At 43.6% G+C, this 18,547-nt stretch overlaps 1 protein-coding gene across 5 annotated transcripts in view; it reads left to right on the top strand.

Annotated features, from left to right (window-relative positions):
* The first annotated feature begins 2,319 nt into the window (after positions 1-2,319).
* Positions 2,320-18,547, top strand: part of LOC137532215 (CUGBP Elav-like family member 3-A) — an 84,617-nt gene continuing 68,389 nt past the window's right edge. For all 5 annotated transcript variants that reach the window (XM_068252466.1, XM_068252465.1, XM_068252464.1 and 2 more), the window contains exon 1: positions 2,320-2,911. In XM_068252466.1, the coding sequence (XP_068108567.1) occupies positions 2,767-2,911 (145 nt within the window). In that variant the 5' untranslated portion in view covers positions 2,320-2,766. The remainder of the gene's footprint in view (positions 2,912-18,547) is intronic.

Below are 18,547 nucleotides of genomic sequence, written 5' to 3'. Positions count from 1 at the left end.
AGTGTGGGTGAGTGGCGAATGTGTTGAGGGAGAGTGTTCCAGAGGAGGGGAGAGGACCGAGAGAAGTCTTGTAAGCGGGAATTAATAGCCACCTTAAAGGACAGCTGTAACGAGAGGGATATGGAGACTGCCATATTTACTTCCTTTTAAACAATACCAGTTGCCTGGCATCCTGCTGGTCTATTTGGCTGCAGTAGTGTCTGAATCACTCCAGAAACAAGCATGTAACTAATCTTGTGAGATCTGACAATAATGTCTGGGGGGGGGCTAGCGCCAGTCTCAGCGTGTATGGGGGGAGCTACTAGAACCAATGTCGGTGTATAATTGCTGAAACCAGTGTCAGTGTGTATGGGAGGAGTATTGCTGGGACCAGTGTCAGTGGCATCAGTGTCAGTGTGTGAGTGTGTGTGTAAGTGTGGGGGGTAGCTACTGGTACCAGTGTCAGTGTGTATGGGGAGGGGGATGCTAGGATCAATGTCAGTGTATGGGGGTAGGGGGGTTGCTGGCACCAGTGTCATTGTGTATGGGGGGGGGGGCTGCTGAAACAAATGTCAGTGTTTGGGGGGGGGGGGGGGGAGGACTGCTAAGACCAGTGTCAGTATGTATAGGGGTGAGCAGCTGCTGAGACCAGAGTCATTGTGTATGGGGGGGCTGCTTGAACCAGTGTCAGTATGAATGGGGGGGGGGGAATCGGGGCGGTACTGCTGGTACATGTGTCAGTAGGTATAGGGGTGAGCAGCTGCTGAGACTAGTGTGCAACATCCATGGCTACAATTACTAGGTAATGCCTAATGATGTTGTTCCAGGGATTTGATCTGATTGCCATCTAAAGTCGGGAAGGAATTGTTTCCCTTTTGGGGCTAATTGGACCATGACTTGTAAGGGTTTTTCGCCTTCCTCTGGATCAACAGGGATATGTGAGGGAGCAGGCTGGAGTTGTACTTTGTTCTCTGGTTGAACTCGATGGACGTATGTCTATGACCAGTGGCGTAGCTAAGGAGCGGTGGGCCCCGATGCAAGTTTTACAATAGGGCCCCCCAAGCACTCTATACATAACAATTGATACGGTGCACCAAAACCTGCCAATGGCAACTACAGTGTCAGAGGTGCAAGAAGGGGATGGGGAACAGTTTGTTAGTGATTACCACTATTCAAAGTATCTATAGAAGTCATTATTATGAGCACAGCACCAAAAGAGAGCTGATAATGCAGTTGAGGGAGGGCCCTTTGGGGCCCCTCTGGCTCAAGGGCCCCGATGCGGTCACAACCCCTGCAACCCCTATTGCTACGCCCCTGTCTATGACGTTTTTTCGGCTGGAGAATATGAACTATTTCAGCACCTTGGACAGGGCTCATGTCAGATGACGGGTCCTCCCCTTCACAGACTCCACCTGAACCCTGGACTGGGCTCCGAATACAGGGAAAGATCCACCCCTCTGCTCCACCTGCCTGGAAGCCCCGGCCTCGGCGTGCACAGGGTTAATTAACCATTGCTCTGCAATGACAAGGCAGAGACCCCCCAGGTCTTCCAGGCTCGGCACCCCTCCTTGTTTTTTTGCATTCACGCACCTTGACCCCCCTCCTCATCCCATCCTCCTCCCAGTTCCTACTATGCCCTCCCCTCCCTTCCCCCAGCACGGCGAGCTTCAGCACCAAGGAGAGCTCAGAACAATGGGCCAGGCAGGGAGCGTCTGCCAAGTGTCATCTCCCTCAGCAGGGGCAGCTCTGTTCCTCCAGCCCCTCAGCAGGGACGCTGTGTGCCCCCCTCTGGCAACACACAAACCAGGACCAATGAGTCCCCAACCCCTGCCCCTTGTCTGCCCTGCCAGGTCCATCAATACCTTCCTACGCCTCACAGATCTTGTCAGACCCTCCCTACACCCCTCCTCCCCTACACATCTCATAGAGGAGAGGAATATGATGGACAGTCCCAGAGAGACAATAAAATACTAATAAAGGTCCCAGGGAGCCATCTGTCCAGTGAAGGTGTTAAACAACAGCACTATATAAAAAAGGGTCTCTCTGAAATGGGCAAGTTGCCTTTTCTTAGCTGCCAGTCCCTTGGCACCTAAAGGGTTACAGGACCTGTTTAGGCTCCCTGCATGGGGCACAGCTGCTGCCATCCAATCAGTAGACTCTCAGCGTCCCTTTAATCTAACTCTCCCCCCTTTCCCCTTTTTTTTTTCAACAAGGCTTGTGTACGTTTGTGGGCGTGCGTGTCTCTTTATCCCCGGCCCCTTGCTCTGACATCATCCCCTTGTCAGGCTGGGGCGGGCGCTTGGGCACCAGGGAGGGGGCATCTGTTGGGAAAGAAAAGATTTTGAATCAGACCTCAAGATTCACTAAAGGGAGCAGGAGCATCTGGGACCAGAAGAGGGGAGGGGGAGAGGGTGCTGACCACCACCTCCCCAAAACTAAAACTAGAAAAAAAAATTGAAAAGTAGAAGGAGAATTTTGAAGTGACCATCACAAGGTTCTGGGATCAATACCCTAATTAACTGCATCACAGGAGCACAGGGTACCTCTCTGACTGACTGGCCTGGCATTCATCAAGTCCTGAGAGTTCCACCAGGGGCACAGGCAAGAAGACCCCCTCCCCTTCTTTTTTTTTTTTTTTTAAAACAAACAAACCCACAAGTCAGGTTGAACTGGGTGACATCTTGTAGGGGAGACCATCTACACCTGGGCAGTGGGTTCTTTGATTATTTTTGGGCACAAGTGCCTTCTGCCACCCTCCCCTTCCCCCCTACCCACCTCCTCGCCCCAATGAAGGAACCAGATGCCATCAAACTCTTCATTGGGCAAATACCCAGGAACCTGGAAGAGAAGGACCTCAAACCCATCTTCGAGCAGTTTGGCAAAATCTACGAACTCACTGTCATCAAAGACAAATTCACTGGAGTGCACAAAGGTAAGGCCAGGAGGGAAACACTGGGCAAGAGGTTGGGGGTGCTGGGTGGAGGTAGCTCGAGGCAAGTCTATGGAATTGGGGTCCTAATTTTGAATGTTTATTTATATGCGTATGGATATATAGATTTTGTTTTTGACAGTGTAAATGTCCACACATCATTGTTCTACAGACAATGCTGTCCTGCTGAAAAAACAGTTTTTTTATGGTAAGACTGTCCAGCCCCTCTTTTAATTATATTAGGAAAGTCACAGAAACAGACATTGGTTCTTTAGGCAAGAGGAAGGATAGAAAAGGGGGTGTTGGGGGGGGGGAGGAGGGGGGACTTTAGGTCGAAGCCTGGGGCAGCTTTGCTTCCATTTTATTTTCTTGGATCAGTGTCCCCCCAAAAACTAGAGATGTGTGGCCACTTACTGATCAAGGTTTGGTGTAACAGCTGCTACCACATTACATTGATGCTACCAGGAAGGTCAGAGAGAGCTGGGAGAGGTTCCCAAGGTGAAGAGGCAGCACGGATGGAACAAAGAAAAATCCTGATATCCAGGAGAGGGAGAGGAGTTAGAGAATTCCCAGATGTCAGGGTGATAATAACAGCACACTGGATGGGGAATTAGCTGGAAGAACTCTGAGCGAAACAAGACAAAGGAACAGCCTGGAGCCGAAGCTTGTGGAACAATGGGGGCAGACTGACATTGAGTACAGGGGATACAGGGCAATGCTGGGAAAATGTCCCCTTCTTTGCACAGAAGATCAGAGAGCGAGGCTTGGGGTTTGATGGGAATGTGGGGGGCAGGGTGAAGTGTGATATTTGAGGAAGATGGTGTGACAGATGGCAGAGGGGGTGGTGGTGGTGGGGGGGGGGATCAGGGGACACTTAATGAACAAACAGTGGTTAAGCTGTGATAGGGAGGAGGGTCATATCTCTGCTGTTGGGGAAACTGGCTCCCTAATTTTAAGGGGCCTAAACCTCAAAGCCACTCTGGACCCCAAGATCCACCAACCCACCCATCTCCCTCAATGGCGGGCAAAATCTTCTGCCATAATCTGTGATGTTTCTCTGAGCCTCTGAGAGGGAAGGAATCCCAATGTACATTGTAACAAACTACTATCATTAGACTTTCTGCCCTTTCCTTAGATTATATACTCCTCAGATTATAAAATTATCCTATAAGATGTATTTCTGTTATACCACTAGACTGCAAGCACTAACGGCAAGGCTTTAGTAGTGTCATTAAACTGGACATTTTTCCCAGGAAATCTTACAATGCCACTACATTTTAAACTTTTTTTTTCTGTTTGCTCTCTACTCAATTTGACATTTGTTGCATTATCATACCTGTAGATTGCAAGCTTCTCAAGCAAGACTACAGAATAGTAAATTCCCTATATTAAACAGGACACCATAAATGCTCCTGGCCTTTGATGGCGGTTGTAGCCTTTGTGGACAAGCCCCATTTTGTACCATTTTGAAACTTCCTGGGTCACCATGCTGGTAATACCCCCAGAATGTAAGCTCCTTGTACAAGTCTATCGCCCTGATAGCAGATCCTGACATCCTTACATTAATCTTTTGCAGCACTGTCAGATTACTGTAAATAAGATGTGGTCTCTTGGAATATTAGTTGAGTGTAATCCTTTGGGCATGTCGGTGATCAGTCTCCACTGAATGAATCAAACAGGAAGCCAGTGTAATTGATGGCTCACGAGATATCTGGAATAGTTAATAAATACTGCCTTTCTGGCATCCCTGTGATTTTTCTTTTACTCAGTCCAGTACAAGCCATTTGAAATCACAGAACTCAGTGTTGGTGTTTGATCTTTAATCATCTGGTAGATTGTCAGCTCTTTGGCTCAGATGATGCTCTCTCCTCAGCTCCATAGTTTTCTCTCTCTCTCTCATTATTTTAGCAGGCTGTACAAAAGTGATACGGAGAGTGTGGTACTCAGAGGCGATGTTGCTATGGGTTACCACTCTTTCTTCATCACTCTCATCTTTTGTGTCACCTCAATGAATAAATTTGATGGTTACGTGTTGTTGTAGTAACGTCCAATGCTTCTTGTAGCACTTGCAAACTCAGAGACCTCAATCATAAGAATTTGGCAGTAAGGTAAGCCATTGTAAATGAATAGATTGACAAGTCTTTTGCCAAAACTACAAGTCCCTGTACAGTAGAAGAGTGGCATGCTGGATCTTGTAGTTCTCAAACTCCCCCTCCCCCCGATTACACTGTCACCTGCCTTGTCCACATGATTTAGCGGCCTTCTCACTTTTTTTTTTTCTTTTTTTAGGCAGAATCTCATCACCATTAATAGACTGAGGAGCTCCTAATTGGCTTTCAGTTTAACCCCTCACTACCTGAGAGATGTTGCATCTCTCTAGCCGTAACCATTGGCCTCCCATTCCCAGAGGGGGGCTTATGTGAGAGGGAGGAAGGGATAATTGGGTCTAATGGAAGCTGTGATTGGGAAGCGAGGGTCTGGGGTCCTGGAACCTCTAAACTGACAGGTGTTTGGTACATTTCGGCCTTTCCTGGCAACCGAATCTCAGGCGAGGGGAAACCTGATCCTGAGGGTTGTTTTTAAAAGCTCTGAAAGGTTCATGAATAATTCTCTGTGTGCCATTGTGTTCCTGTCAGTGACAACACTGAACACTGGAGCAGTGTCACACCTACATGCTGCCACCAGCCTGACAGCCGGGGAGGCCCCGTCTACACCCTCCCCCCCATCATCACTGACATTTTATCTACATTTTGGCCAGCTTTGTTATTTTGTCCACAGAAAGATTTAGTGGCCAACTTCAAAAAGAAAAACAAAATTGCCAGTTTTCCCAATTATAAGTAAATCAAACAATGGCATGGTTGCCATGCGACACATTTTTTTTTTTAAAGAAATTTCTTCAACATCATCAGAGGGGACCCCCCATATTTTCTTCTTGGGTCCCTGTGTGTTGATGGTGGTGGGAGATCTGTGCAGAAAAAAAAATGTTTGTGACAAAATGGCTTCTGACAATGTGGATTTTGTAGAGTGAAATGATTCTGTCACTCCGTTGGTGATTATTGCCAGATGACACATCATAGGACCTGTCTGCCCCCAACTCCTCAAATAAGCTGATGAGGTGATTAACATTTTCAAGTTTAGGGGGGGGGGGGGGAAGTTTGTAGGTTTAATATTTTATGTGGCTGCCTTCAAATGTTCCAAAGCCCTCCCTGAAACAGATGGGAAAGGCTCTCAGATTCCTGACATCAGAAAAAAATATATGTATAAAGTAATATTCTGGTCTTTTTGAAAGTGGCCAAGCACGATACAATAAACTGATCCGATTTTACGGCAATTCGATAAAAACGATCAGTGTCGTGTTCCCCAAAAATTTAAAGCTTTTTTTTTTTAATCGAGCAAGAAATTTGATCGAATTTCCCGTTTTTAAGTCAATTGGGAGTGGTGGATTTTTCTGATCAATTTTTCTGAAAATTTAATGGTGTAGGGTAGATTGTAAAATTGTAAATTGTAAACCTTGAATTGAAAAGTAATTTAAAAAAGTATCGTGTGTGGCCATCTTTAATAGGATACAAAGGTTATGAGAATGTCTATCTTTCTCTCTCTCTCTACTATCTATCTATCTATCTATCTATCTATCTATCTATGTCTCATATTCATCTATCTACAGGAGGTCATAAACGTATAGTTTTTACGGCAGATTCGATCACCCTGATGGAATCTGCCAGAAATCTATAGTACAAAATACCGCATGGATTGTAATCTAAGTGAATTTTCAGCAAAAATTTGATCGAAAATATGATTGTACCGGATGGAAAATTTCAGTATATCGGTTGTGGCAGCAGAGTGGCAGTAGATCGACGGCCAATAGCACAATGCCTGGTGCACACGATGCAATTTTCCGTCAGATTGACGGTCAAATCGATTATTTTCGACAGGTCTGATCTGATTTCCGATCATCTTTTTCATCGATTTTCCGACCATTTCTATTCAAAATTGATCAGGAAAAAAATCGAATATCAGATCGGACCTGTTGAAAATAATCAATTAGACCGTCGATCTGGTAGAAAATTGCATCGGTCTGTATTGAACAGTGCAATGCTGAGATGCAATAGATTTCATGGTGAGATCTACTAAAGATCTGTGTGCAGTGTATGGGGGGAATCGTTCCCTCTCTGATCTGAATCTGATCAGTTTGCCACATTGGGCAGAAACCTGTGTGCCTCTGTCTATCCATCGATTTCTCTGTCTTGATTGATGTGTCAGTCTATTTACCTCTTATTGAGCTCTCTGTCTCTCCATCCAATCTTTTATAACTTATCTACTATCTATCCATTGATCTATCATCTCTAAAGGTGCCCATTCTTCTCTCCAACTAACACAACAGAAAATGCTCTCTGTTGATTCTTATTCAGCAGTCTTAAGCCTGGTACACACTTTCAATTTTAATTGGTCAATCACTGACCTCTTTTACCATCTCCACATAGTATGAGAGTTTACCTATACAATCTGTTCATATTAAAATCTGTTGATCCTCATACTACATGGTGGTGGTAAAATTGGCCAATCATTGGCCTGTGAAAATGGAAGGTGTGTACCAGGCTCTAAGGTGGCCATACATTACTCAATTTTTCTGCACGATCGACCAATCGATTCAATAACTTAATGAGTTCTGGGGCGAATTGATTATGCTCCATTCTGCTCGATCAATGGATATTAGCTGGTATCCGGTCAAATCGATCAATTTACTCAATTGGGCAGAATGGAAAATATCGGCCAATTGTAAAAGAATTGGCTATAGTTCACATGATTTTAATTGACACAAGAGGGGTGGCATCGTTCAACTCGATCAGTGAAGGAGAACCACATAGGATCGCGTTTGTAGTGTGTGGGGTGGGCCACTAGTCGATCGACATTTGATCAATCGCCCAATTAAGTCGATCGCTTAATCGCTCGATGGAAAATGGTGTAATTTATGGCTACCTTGATACCGCTCCCTCACTGTGTGTCTGTCTATGTTTATCCATCCCAGCTTTCTCTACAGTTGATGTGTATGGTTATTGCCCTGTGAATTGTGTTGTTATCAGATGCATGAGAATGCTGCTATTCTGTATAACATGGCTAGAATCCTGACCTCCCGACCTTTATAGCACCCCGGCGGGGAGGTCATGCCACGTAGCCACGCATTGGCACGCATTCAGTGTCGCTGTGCCTGCCTTGTGCTCCGTGTGTCTGTGTGAGTGTGTGAAGGCTTTGTATCAAGGTGAGATGACTCATGTGAGGCGATGCTTGTCTGCTGGATTACATAGACTGCCTTGATGTGAATAATTTAGCAATAACAAACACACCACAAGAGCCCAGTCATACTGAGAGGAAGAGGGCTCATATATCTTTTAAAGTGGACCTGTACTCTTACACCGGACAGAAGGAAAACATAGAGAAATGCACCCTGTATGTATTTAGAGAGCTTAGCCTGTCTAATTCCCCCTCATCTGTGACTAATCACCACAGTAATTCGATCCCTCAGCTGCGGCAGCTGACTGCCGTGGCAGAGCAGCTAATTGGTAAACACAGGATGTTATCAATGTGTCTGCTTCCATGAAAGCGGGAAGTAGACACACTGCAGATTTATAGCAGGATTTGTATCAGCTGTAACAAAGAAATGTTTTTCTTTAAATGTTATTATGCTGTTGCGTATATTTTTGAGCAGAGAGGAAGTTCTGAGTTCAGGACCGTTTTAAAGGGTCTTTCCGTCAGAGCATCTTATCTGGGATCCAAAGATCAGCTGGCACCTAACTTTTGAGATTTTCTTTGTTTTAAGTGTAAACTGGCTTCCTAAAAATATCCCATTGGCTCCTGGACAGCCCATAGGGGCCCCTAAGTGCAGTATTAGTTTGCCAAACCCTATGGCTCTGAAATTCCACAGCCCTGTACAGTGACCATTGATCCATTCCCATCAGTCTCTGCACCAGAGGAGCTTACTCTCTAATGCCCTCACCACAGTCACACACTATTATTATTATACATTTATATAGCTTTGACATATTACGCTGTGCTGTGCAGAGAACAGTGATCATTCTCATCAGTTTTTCTCTAGAAGAGCTTATGCTCTAATTTTCCCACTACAGTCACACACTATTATTATCATGAATTGATATCACTCGTTCGTATTCCACAGCACCGTACAGAGGTGCTCAGTGCTCCACTATTTCCACGGAAGGCACTGAAAATTGGCCTGAAGAAGTAGTCTTATATCCCCACGAAATGCGTTGCCAGATTGCAAATAAAATAAAATTTTTGCATTATTTCCATGTTATTCCTGAGGTAAACCATCTCCCTTTTCTCCTTTTATTGCTTTAAACACCCATTTATTATAACCTGGACACCTCTTTCCCGCTGTTTACACCATACAGAGATCATTGATCTACTCACATTGGTTTCTGCACCTGAGGAACTTACACTCAGATGATCTGCAATCATTATTGCCATGATTATTCATCCTTTGTCTCTAGGTTTGCCCATACAATGTGAAATAGTCCCGCGACGTCAATAGATGACAAGGCATTTTGCTGTTTTTGGTTCTGATTGCCAGACCATCCTCAGTACCTAGCACACCTTGTCTGGTGGAGACACTGTCACCTCTCGGAGGCCCCTGGCTATCATGTACACAGCTTCGTAACTGCAAGAGACAGAAACCATCTGTACGCCGGCAGTGATGATTGGAAGACTATTGGGCTGTTTAGTAGGTTTACAAGATATCAAGAACTCATTCTTTCAGGCACATTGCTACAGGACACAATGGGCACAGTTCATTTCTCTCTGCAGAAAAGGGAAGAAGGCTTTCTACAGTGTTTGCATCATATCTTTGTGTTTTAAAGCAATCTGAAGGGGAAATCAACTTATAATATAATGAATTGCATGTGTAGTACAGCTAAGAAATAGAACATTAGTAGCCAAGAAAAGAGTCTCATATTATTTTCCAGTACAGGAAGAGTTAAAAAAAACTTCAGTTGTTATCCATGCAAAATAGATTCTCTGAGCTATTCGACCCACTGGGTCTAATACAGTCCTGATTTCGTAAACACTTAAAGAGACACTGAAGTGAAGAAAAAAAATATGATATAATGATTTGTATGTGTAGTACAGCTAAGAAATAAAACATTAGGAGCAGAGACATAAGTCTAATATTGTTTCCAGTACAGGAAGAGTTAAGAAACTCCAGTTGTTATCTATGCAAATGAGCCACTGAGCTCCATGACTTTCAAAGTCGCAGAGAGCTCTGTCTTCTGAAGCTTGTTATCTCAAGTGTCAGTTAGTGTATTGTAGTGCAGAGGACAGTTCAAAAGTTCACTAGCCTGCTCTGTAAAATCATTTAGAATGCTGAGTAGTGTGTAAACTGCAAATATTAGAGAATGATGCAATGTTATTTAAAAAAAAACTATATAACTGAAAATAAAAACATAAGAATATTTTCTTTGCTACTAATGTTCTAGTAATTATCTATACTATCCAACCAATTCATTATATCATATATTTTTTTTCTCCGCTTCAGTTCCTCTTTAAACAGCCAAGAAACAGTGAGGGACAACTTAAGATAAGGCTTTACTGCAGGAAAGTTCAAAAGCACACTCTGCTTTGTTTTTACAACTGAATATACAGAGTGTGGTTTCTAAACTGCAAATATGACAGAATGATGCAAAAAAACAACAAAAAACCCACTATATAACTGAAAATAAAAATAAGACACTGTTTTCTTTGCTACAAATGTTCTACTCATTATCCATACTACACATACAATTCATTATATCAACATTTTTTTGAATCAGGTTTTCTTTAGGTTGTGGCTGCTATGGTCATCCTAAATTATTTCACAGACAATATAAAATGGCAAACCCAAAACAGCAAGATATAGAGAAAGCAAAGAAACATTTCCAGTTCATTTATTGTTTTTATTTTCCTCTTCTTTGTATGCCTTAGAGACTTACATTTTTATCTTCTAGGCATACATGGCAGGTGCGTTTGGGTATCTCCCAAATGGGGCAGTGCTGAGCCAGCGCTTAGATAATTCGGCATTTTTTTTCACACATTACCCCGTTGTAACTATTCTTTTTTTTTATTTGACACATTTTTTTTTTTAGACAAGAATAAACTTTAATAAGCTTTTAGGTTGTGTCCGGTGGCTCCTACTGGCTCAGTCTAACATCTGCTCAAGTTATAACTGTCAGGCCCTGGTGTGGTGACGACTTCTGCACCCAGGGCCGGATTCTGGAAAGGCCATAAGGGCTTGAGGCCTTGGGCGGCTGCAACTCAAGGGGGCACCTGGATGTGAAATAGGGGCTGCTGCACATGGAAGAGACAGCTGCACATTGGAAGCAACACATGAAAGGGAAGCTGATGCCCAAGGGAGCTGTACATGAAAGAGAGGGGCTGCAGCTCTAGGAATGTTACACATACAATTGGGGCTGCACATGGAATGGGAACCCCAACATACTTGGCCTAGGGGCGGAAAAAGTAGAAATGGGGTTTGTCTGCACTACCTACATACATGCTAACTTTTTGAGTTAAAGGACCACTATCGTGAATAAAAGTAGGCAGTTAAAATCTGACAGAACAGTCCATCGCCTCAAGAAGATTCTCAGGGTTTTCTTTGCTTTCAACCGCATTTCCTGAACAGCAGTTTAACTGCCAAAATAGTAAGATGCATGCCAGCCTCCTTAATAACTTGCACACTATTTTGTCAGTTAGACTTTGCAACTGCTGTTCAGGAAATGCTGTTCAAAACAAAGTAAACCCTGAGAATCCCCCATGAGGAGATGGACTGGCCCAAAACCTGTTGGTTGCGTTTTAACTACTGTTTTAACTGCCTACTTTTTTTGCGATAGTGGCCCTTTAAGAAAGAGGGACACTTACACCACACCCCTAATCACGTCCTTGCCACAACCCTAGTCACACGTACCATAAAGATTTCATATGAAAATGATCTTGTTTTGTCATTCAAACCACACTAGTCTTTTCTATCCTGGTTCATTTTCCTTTATATCAGCATATGGAAAAAAGAAATATATCAATTTAAAGGATGAGAATAACGTTTAGAGTCAATAAAACACATTTTTTTCAGTAGAATGATACATATATTTATATAGATGTGTACATCACTCCTAAAATGGGCCAAATGAGGAAGAAAGAGGGACAGAGGGATTTCCCAAAGAGGAACTGTCCCTCCAAAATAGGGACAGTTGGGAGCTTTGTACCTATTGCTTCAAGAGAGTCTGAAGCGAGAATAGATCTCGCTTCAGACCTCATAGCTAGCAGGGGCATGCGTGCCCCTGCTAAAACGCCGCTATAGCGCGGCTTAACGGGGGTCCCTGTCCCCCCAAACCCCCTCCGTGCAGCAGGGGAGCGCTTCCTGGTTGGGGCAGGGCTAACCGCCGCAGCCCTGCCCCATGCGCGTCTGTCAGACGCGTATCTCCGCCTCTCCCCCGCCCCTCTCAGTCTTCCTTCACTGAGAGGGGCGGGGGAGAGGCGGCGATGCGCGTCTGATAGACGCGCTGGGAGGCAGGGCTGCAGCCGTTAGCTGTGCCTCCAGGAAGACAAATCCCCACAACCAACTTGCCGACCATCTCTTGCGGGGGGTGGGTTGGGGGTGAAGGGACCCCTGTTAAGCCAAAACATACGGATAAGTTAATTGGCTCCCCCTAAGAATTGGCCCTAGACTACAGTACTTACACTACATAATATAGACATATGGCAATGGTAGGGATTAGATTGTGAGCTCCTTTGAGGGACAGTTAGTGACAAGATATAAATATATATATACACTGTACAGCGCTGCGTAATATGTCGGCGCTATATAAATACTAAATAATAAGAATAATAATAATAATAAGCCGCGGGATAGCGGCGTTTTAGCAGGGGCACACGTGCCCCTGCTATATATAAGACCTGAAGCGAGATTTAGTCTCGCTTCAGTGTCTCTTTCACAGAGGATAGAGAGACCTTCTAGGCCTCAGATGTTTCTTCTTAGGATTGTAGGGGTGACGTGAGATTGGCTGGTGTGTGGCTGATATCATTGTTTAGTTATCCAGCTCTGCTATTGGGGAGGGAGGACAATATCACCAGAAGTGACATCACAGTTTTTATTTCATAATTGGTAGTTTGGTCTATTGAGGCAGACCTGATCATTGTGGGCATATTTGTTGTTTGCATATCATTCTAATCTCCCTTCTCCCACTCCCCTTTTTTCTCAAAATGTCTGCACTGAGCAAAAGCCCATGTTACAGTTAGCCCATTGGCTTAGGATATGGTGTGTTCAGCCATTCCTTAAAGGACCACTATCATGAAAAATGGTAAAATGTAAAATACATATTTTTAAAAAGTATATTTCTCCCCGAGTTAAATGCACCATAAATTACAAATCTTCTATGTTGTTGTCACTTACAGTAGGCAGTAAAAATCTGACTGATCTGACAGGCTTTGGACTAGTTACAGTCCATCTCCTCATGGGGGATTTTCAGTGTTTCTATTAATCTTTACTAAAACATCCCCCTATAAAGAAACTAAGTAAGGATGCCGGGCTGCTTCCCTACTCACTTGCCAGCTATTTTGGCCGTTGAACCAAGCAACTGCCATTCAGTAAGTGCTTTTAAATATAAAGAAAACCGTAAGAACCCCCATGAGGAACGTACTAGTCCAAAACCTGTCAGATCTGACAGATTTTTACTGCCTACTGTAAGTGGCAGCAACATAGGAGAAAAGCAATTATTTTTGCACTGGAATAATCTCTTCTGGTGAGATACTTGCAAAGAGATGCCGGTGGGTGCAATGTTTCTTACGGCAGCACTGAGGCTGATCATGTGATATGTGCAATGTTTATGACGGTAGCACTGAGGCTGATCATGTGATAAGTGCAATGTTTCTTACGGCAGCACTGAGGCTGATCATGTGACATGTGCAATGTCTCTTAAGGTAGCACTGAGGCTGATCATGTGATATGTGCAATGTTTCTTACGGCAGCACTGAGGCTGATCATGTGATATGTGCAATGTTTCTTAAGGTAGTACTGAGGCTGATCATGTGATATGTGCAATGTTTCTTACGGCAGCACTGAGGCTGATCATGTGATATGTGCAATGTTTCTTACGGCAGCACTGAGGCTGATCATGTGACATGTGCAATGTCTCTTAAGGTAGCACTGAGGCTGATCATGTGATATGTGCAATGTTTCTTACAGTAGCTCTGAGGCTGATCATGTGATATGTGCAATGTTTCTTACGGCAGCACTGAGGCTGATCATGTGACATGTGCAATGTCTCTTAAGGTAGCACTGAGGCTGATCATGTGATAAGTGCAATGTTTCTTACTGCAGCACTGAGGCTGATCATGTGATATGTGCAATGTCTCTTATGGCAGCACTGAGACTGATCATGTGATATGTGCAATGTCTCTTACAGCAGCACTGAGGCTGATCATGTCATGTGACATGTGCAATGTTTCTTACGGCAGCACTGAGGCTGATCATGTGATATGTGCAATGTTTCTTACAACAGCACTGAGGCTGATCATGTGATATGTTTCTTACGGCAGTGTTTACAGTAGCACTGAGGCTGATCATGTGACATGTGCAATGTTTCTTACGACAGCACTGAGGCTAATCATGTGATATGTGCAATGTCTCTTATGGCAGCGCTGAGGCTGATCATTTGACATGTATGGGGAAAAGCCAGATATTTGGAACTACTACAGGAGGTAACTTGGAAATGTATTGGGCTGTCTCTGTATCTACATCACAGAAGCAGGGAAGGGTATACTTCTCCTGTGTTTTTATAATACAAACCAAACTGGACCTTTCTATCCTGGTTTGTTTTTCCTCATATTAGCATATGAAAATAAGAAATATATCAATTTAAAGGATGCAAGTAAAGTTTAAAGTCAACTAAACAGGTTTTTAAGGAGAAAAATACATATATTTACACAGATCTGTACATGAAAAAGAGGGACAAATGAGGAAGAAAGAGGGATTTTGTTCCAAAAGAGGGACAGTTGGGTGCTATCAGGGTAGATATGATATGGAAGGGGATTGGTAAAGATCCAAGACATTTTTTCGTCAGAAACAAGCTGGGTCAAACCCTGCTGGAGAACCCAAATCTGTTCAAACTTGGCTTAAACAAGCCTTTATATTGGCCGGGCAACAGAACGACATTGGCGGAATCGATACTTTCTGAGAAAAAAAAACCCTACAAAATCAATCCTGACCTTCTATAAATAGACCCCTGTGTGTCTGACAGCCTCCCGCTCCCCCCCGTCCTCCCGCTCACGCATGTCCTGCAGAGTGACGCCACAGATTACCCACAACAGAATACATAGGGCCCCATTCGGTCATCTACTACTGCTGCAGGAGAAAAAGTGGACACACTCAAAAGATAAAGCTCAAATCTCTCCTTGTGTGGAAAAGGAAGGCTTTCACATAATAAAAAGGATATCATATGGGGCTATTTCATACAGAAGTTGCATGCAGAACACTTGCCTAGGCACAGCTGTCACAAGGAACTTGGCGTGTAAGCGTCAGTGTACAGCCACACCCAGCTCCACCCCCTCGCATAGAAAATAACAGGCAAATCGTCCAAATCTCACGCACAGAAGAAAAAAAACACATTTTGAAATATTTTCACATTCGTGCAACAGAGAATCAATATAAATCACCACACTAATGCTAAACAGCGTGGAGCCTAAAGAGGTCAACATTAACAGGGCGGAGTCTAACGTAAAGGAAAAACAATTACTGTGAGGGTTTGCAAATGTGTCCCTAATGTTTTCCTGGCTGCCTGTATATACTGGTGGGGAAGGGATACCTATAGCAAGAGCAGGAGCATCCACTAGGCATCCTAGGCAGGTGCCTGGGGCCCAATGGGTGTCAAGGGGCCCACCTTCCACCTTCTCTGACCCCTCTTTACCTGAGATTACCAAAAGGACCAGAAGGGGGAGCTACAGATACTACCTTGCATAGGGCCCCATTTCATATTAACCCATCTCTGCCTATAGCTAGGGGGCACCCTTATAGTTTTGCCATTACATTGCCTGTCACTGAAAATTCATGCAATTTACATAAAACGATGACTTTGGTGCGTTAGATAAATAAATAATCTGCCTTTAAAGGCTGGAAAAATTTGATCAAAATTGTCATTTAAGACGTCGATTGTTTCCATTTCTGTTCCATCAGACACATTTGAGTACCTACCTACCTAAAATGTAATATGAATATTTAGTTTTCTGGTCAGTTTGTTCTCAATTGGTATAAATACAAAGAGAAACAACGACACCTGGCACCAAATGTAGCAGGGCAGACACACCAGGACTGGGACCAGGATGCAGAGCGTGCTCATCCAGAAAAATAGACCATCCAATCGAGCTTGAAGAAAAAAGCGGGGCACCACTCCTTAAAAATCCCTTTATTCCGAAGAAGCTGGTTTAGACCAGCGAAACAGCTGTCAGGCACTTGATACCCCCACTGCATGTACCTGCTGTTTCCCCCACCGGAATAAAGGGATTTTTAAGGAGTGATGCCCCGCTTTTTTCTTCAAGCTCGATCAGTTTGTTCTCAATGTTTGAAAGCGAAATGTTTGAATTATGACCTTTCTGTTATTGTCTGTATGCATTCTGATCTTTTGTTCAGAGCGAAAACGATCCAATTTTTCCTTCAGATATCTTTTGACGCAAATTTTTATGATCAAATTGTCTAGAAAACTGCGCTGTGTGTGACACAAATCAATGCGAAACGATTCTTTGGTCGATCGGAAAAGGAAAAATATTCATCCGAAGGTTGAATTTTTTGATCGACTCGGAATGTAAAAACTTCTTAAATCGTTCCGTTATTGGAAACAATCGATAATTGCCTTCTGATTAGTTTTGATCATTTAAACCGCATGAAAGATTGATTCTGAAGGACAAATTATACCGTTAATGGGCACCCTAATATCGATGTGTTTGTTTCCCATCAAAAATAATAAAAATGAATAGAATTGCCAAGAGTGTGTCGACATCACAAGTTTCCATCTAAGGACAATGAAGCCAAAATACGCGATACAGATACGCTGCAAGTTATACAATATTAATCTGGCTCTGTGACTGCTAGATCTTATAATTCATCACCAGAGAGACCGGTTAATGTTCAGTCAAGGGCATTCTCCAGACCTAAGGCGATGCGTGAAAGTTTGCGTATAGCTGCATATGCGTTTTTTGTCCAAGTGCGTTTTGAGTGCGCTTGCGTTTCGCACGTGGGTTTTGCTTGCTATTTACTGCGTTTGCGTCTCTCACATATAAATCGCAAGTGCGGTTTTGTGCGTTTTGTATGCGTTTCTGATGTGCGTTTTATGCAAATTTTTGGGAATGTGGCCAGTATAAAAACACATTTTTGATGTCTTCTCTGGCTCATCACTAGGAAGTCAGCAGGAAGTTTTTTTGTTTTTTTTTTACAAAAACGCATATAAAACGCAATAAAACACTATACCTCTGCGCCACCATTGACATACATTATGTGTGTTTTAGATGCGTTTTGGAAAAATATGCAGCAAGTTCTGCGTTTCAAAAATGCACATTGCAGAGCGCGAACAAATGCGTTTTTCCCTGCAGCCTATAACTTACATTATGCGCGTTAACGCTGGCGTTTTATGCAACGCTAGCGATTCTGCCTCGTGTTTTCCTACCCTCAAACATCCTGAAGTCGAGCAAGCGGAACGGCCCACCTTTGTCCGTATTTTCACCACTTTATGTCCTTTTTTGGGACACATTCACAGTTGTTGCTGATATTTATTATAAAGGATGACTGAGCTACACGAATGCATATTTTATGCCCCCATCCCAATGACTGAACTGTCCCCAACCTGCAGCGTAACCCCTCAGTGAATAACAGCTTCAGGACACAAACACACACAGACACCCATCAGCTCAGTTCCTGCAATTCATTTATGAGTAACCCTCAGGCCGGTAAGCCCCGCTCAGAAGGGTTTTTACTGAAAAAGCTCCCTATTGTTGTTTACAGCAGCTGGAAGATGTAGAAAGAGCCAGGAGTGGTGATGGTGGAAGGGGGGTTGGGATGGGGATGGGGGTTGTTCTTGTTATTAGGAAAAAAAAATGCCTTACAGTAAAGTGTTCGTTATGGACAATGCACAGTAGTACTTCTCTTGTCTTGTATGCTGGGTGTAACTTTGAGTATCTGTTCTTCTTGTATATATAGGGAGGCTGCACAGTATCACTTCTCTTGTCCTGTATACTGGGTATAATTCTCAATATTTGTACTTATTCTGTACGTATGGACACTGCTCAGTAACACTTCTCTTTTCCTGTATGCTGGTGTAATTCTCAGTATCTGCTCTTATTCTGTATGTACGGACACTGCACAGTAACACTTCTCTTGTCCTGTATGCTGGGTGTAATTCTCACTATCTGCTCTTATTCTGTATGTATGGACGCTGCACAGTAACACTTCTCTTGTCCTGTATGCTGGGTGTAATTCTCAGTATCTGCTCTTATTCTGTATGTATGGACACAGCACAGTAACACTTCTCTTGTCCTGTATGCTGGGTGTAATTCTTAGTATCTGCTTTTATTCTGTATGTATGGAGGCTGCACAGTAGCACTTTTCTTGCCCTG

This window comes from Hyperolius riggenbachi, chromosome 9 (assembly GCF_040937935.1).
Source record: "Hyperolius riggenbachi isolate aHypRig1 chromosome 9, aHypRig1.pri, whole genome shotgun sequence".
Classification (NCBI taxonomy): domain Eukaryota; kingdom Metazoa; phylum Chordata; class Amphibia; order Anura; family Hyperoliidae; genus Hyperolius; species Hyperolius riggenbachi.
Note: the sequence above shows the minus strand (reverse complement) of the source record. Positions and strands in the feature narration are given on the sequence as shown.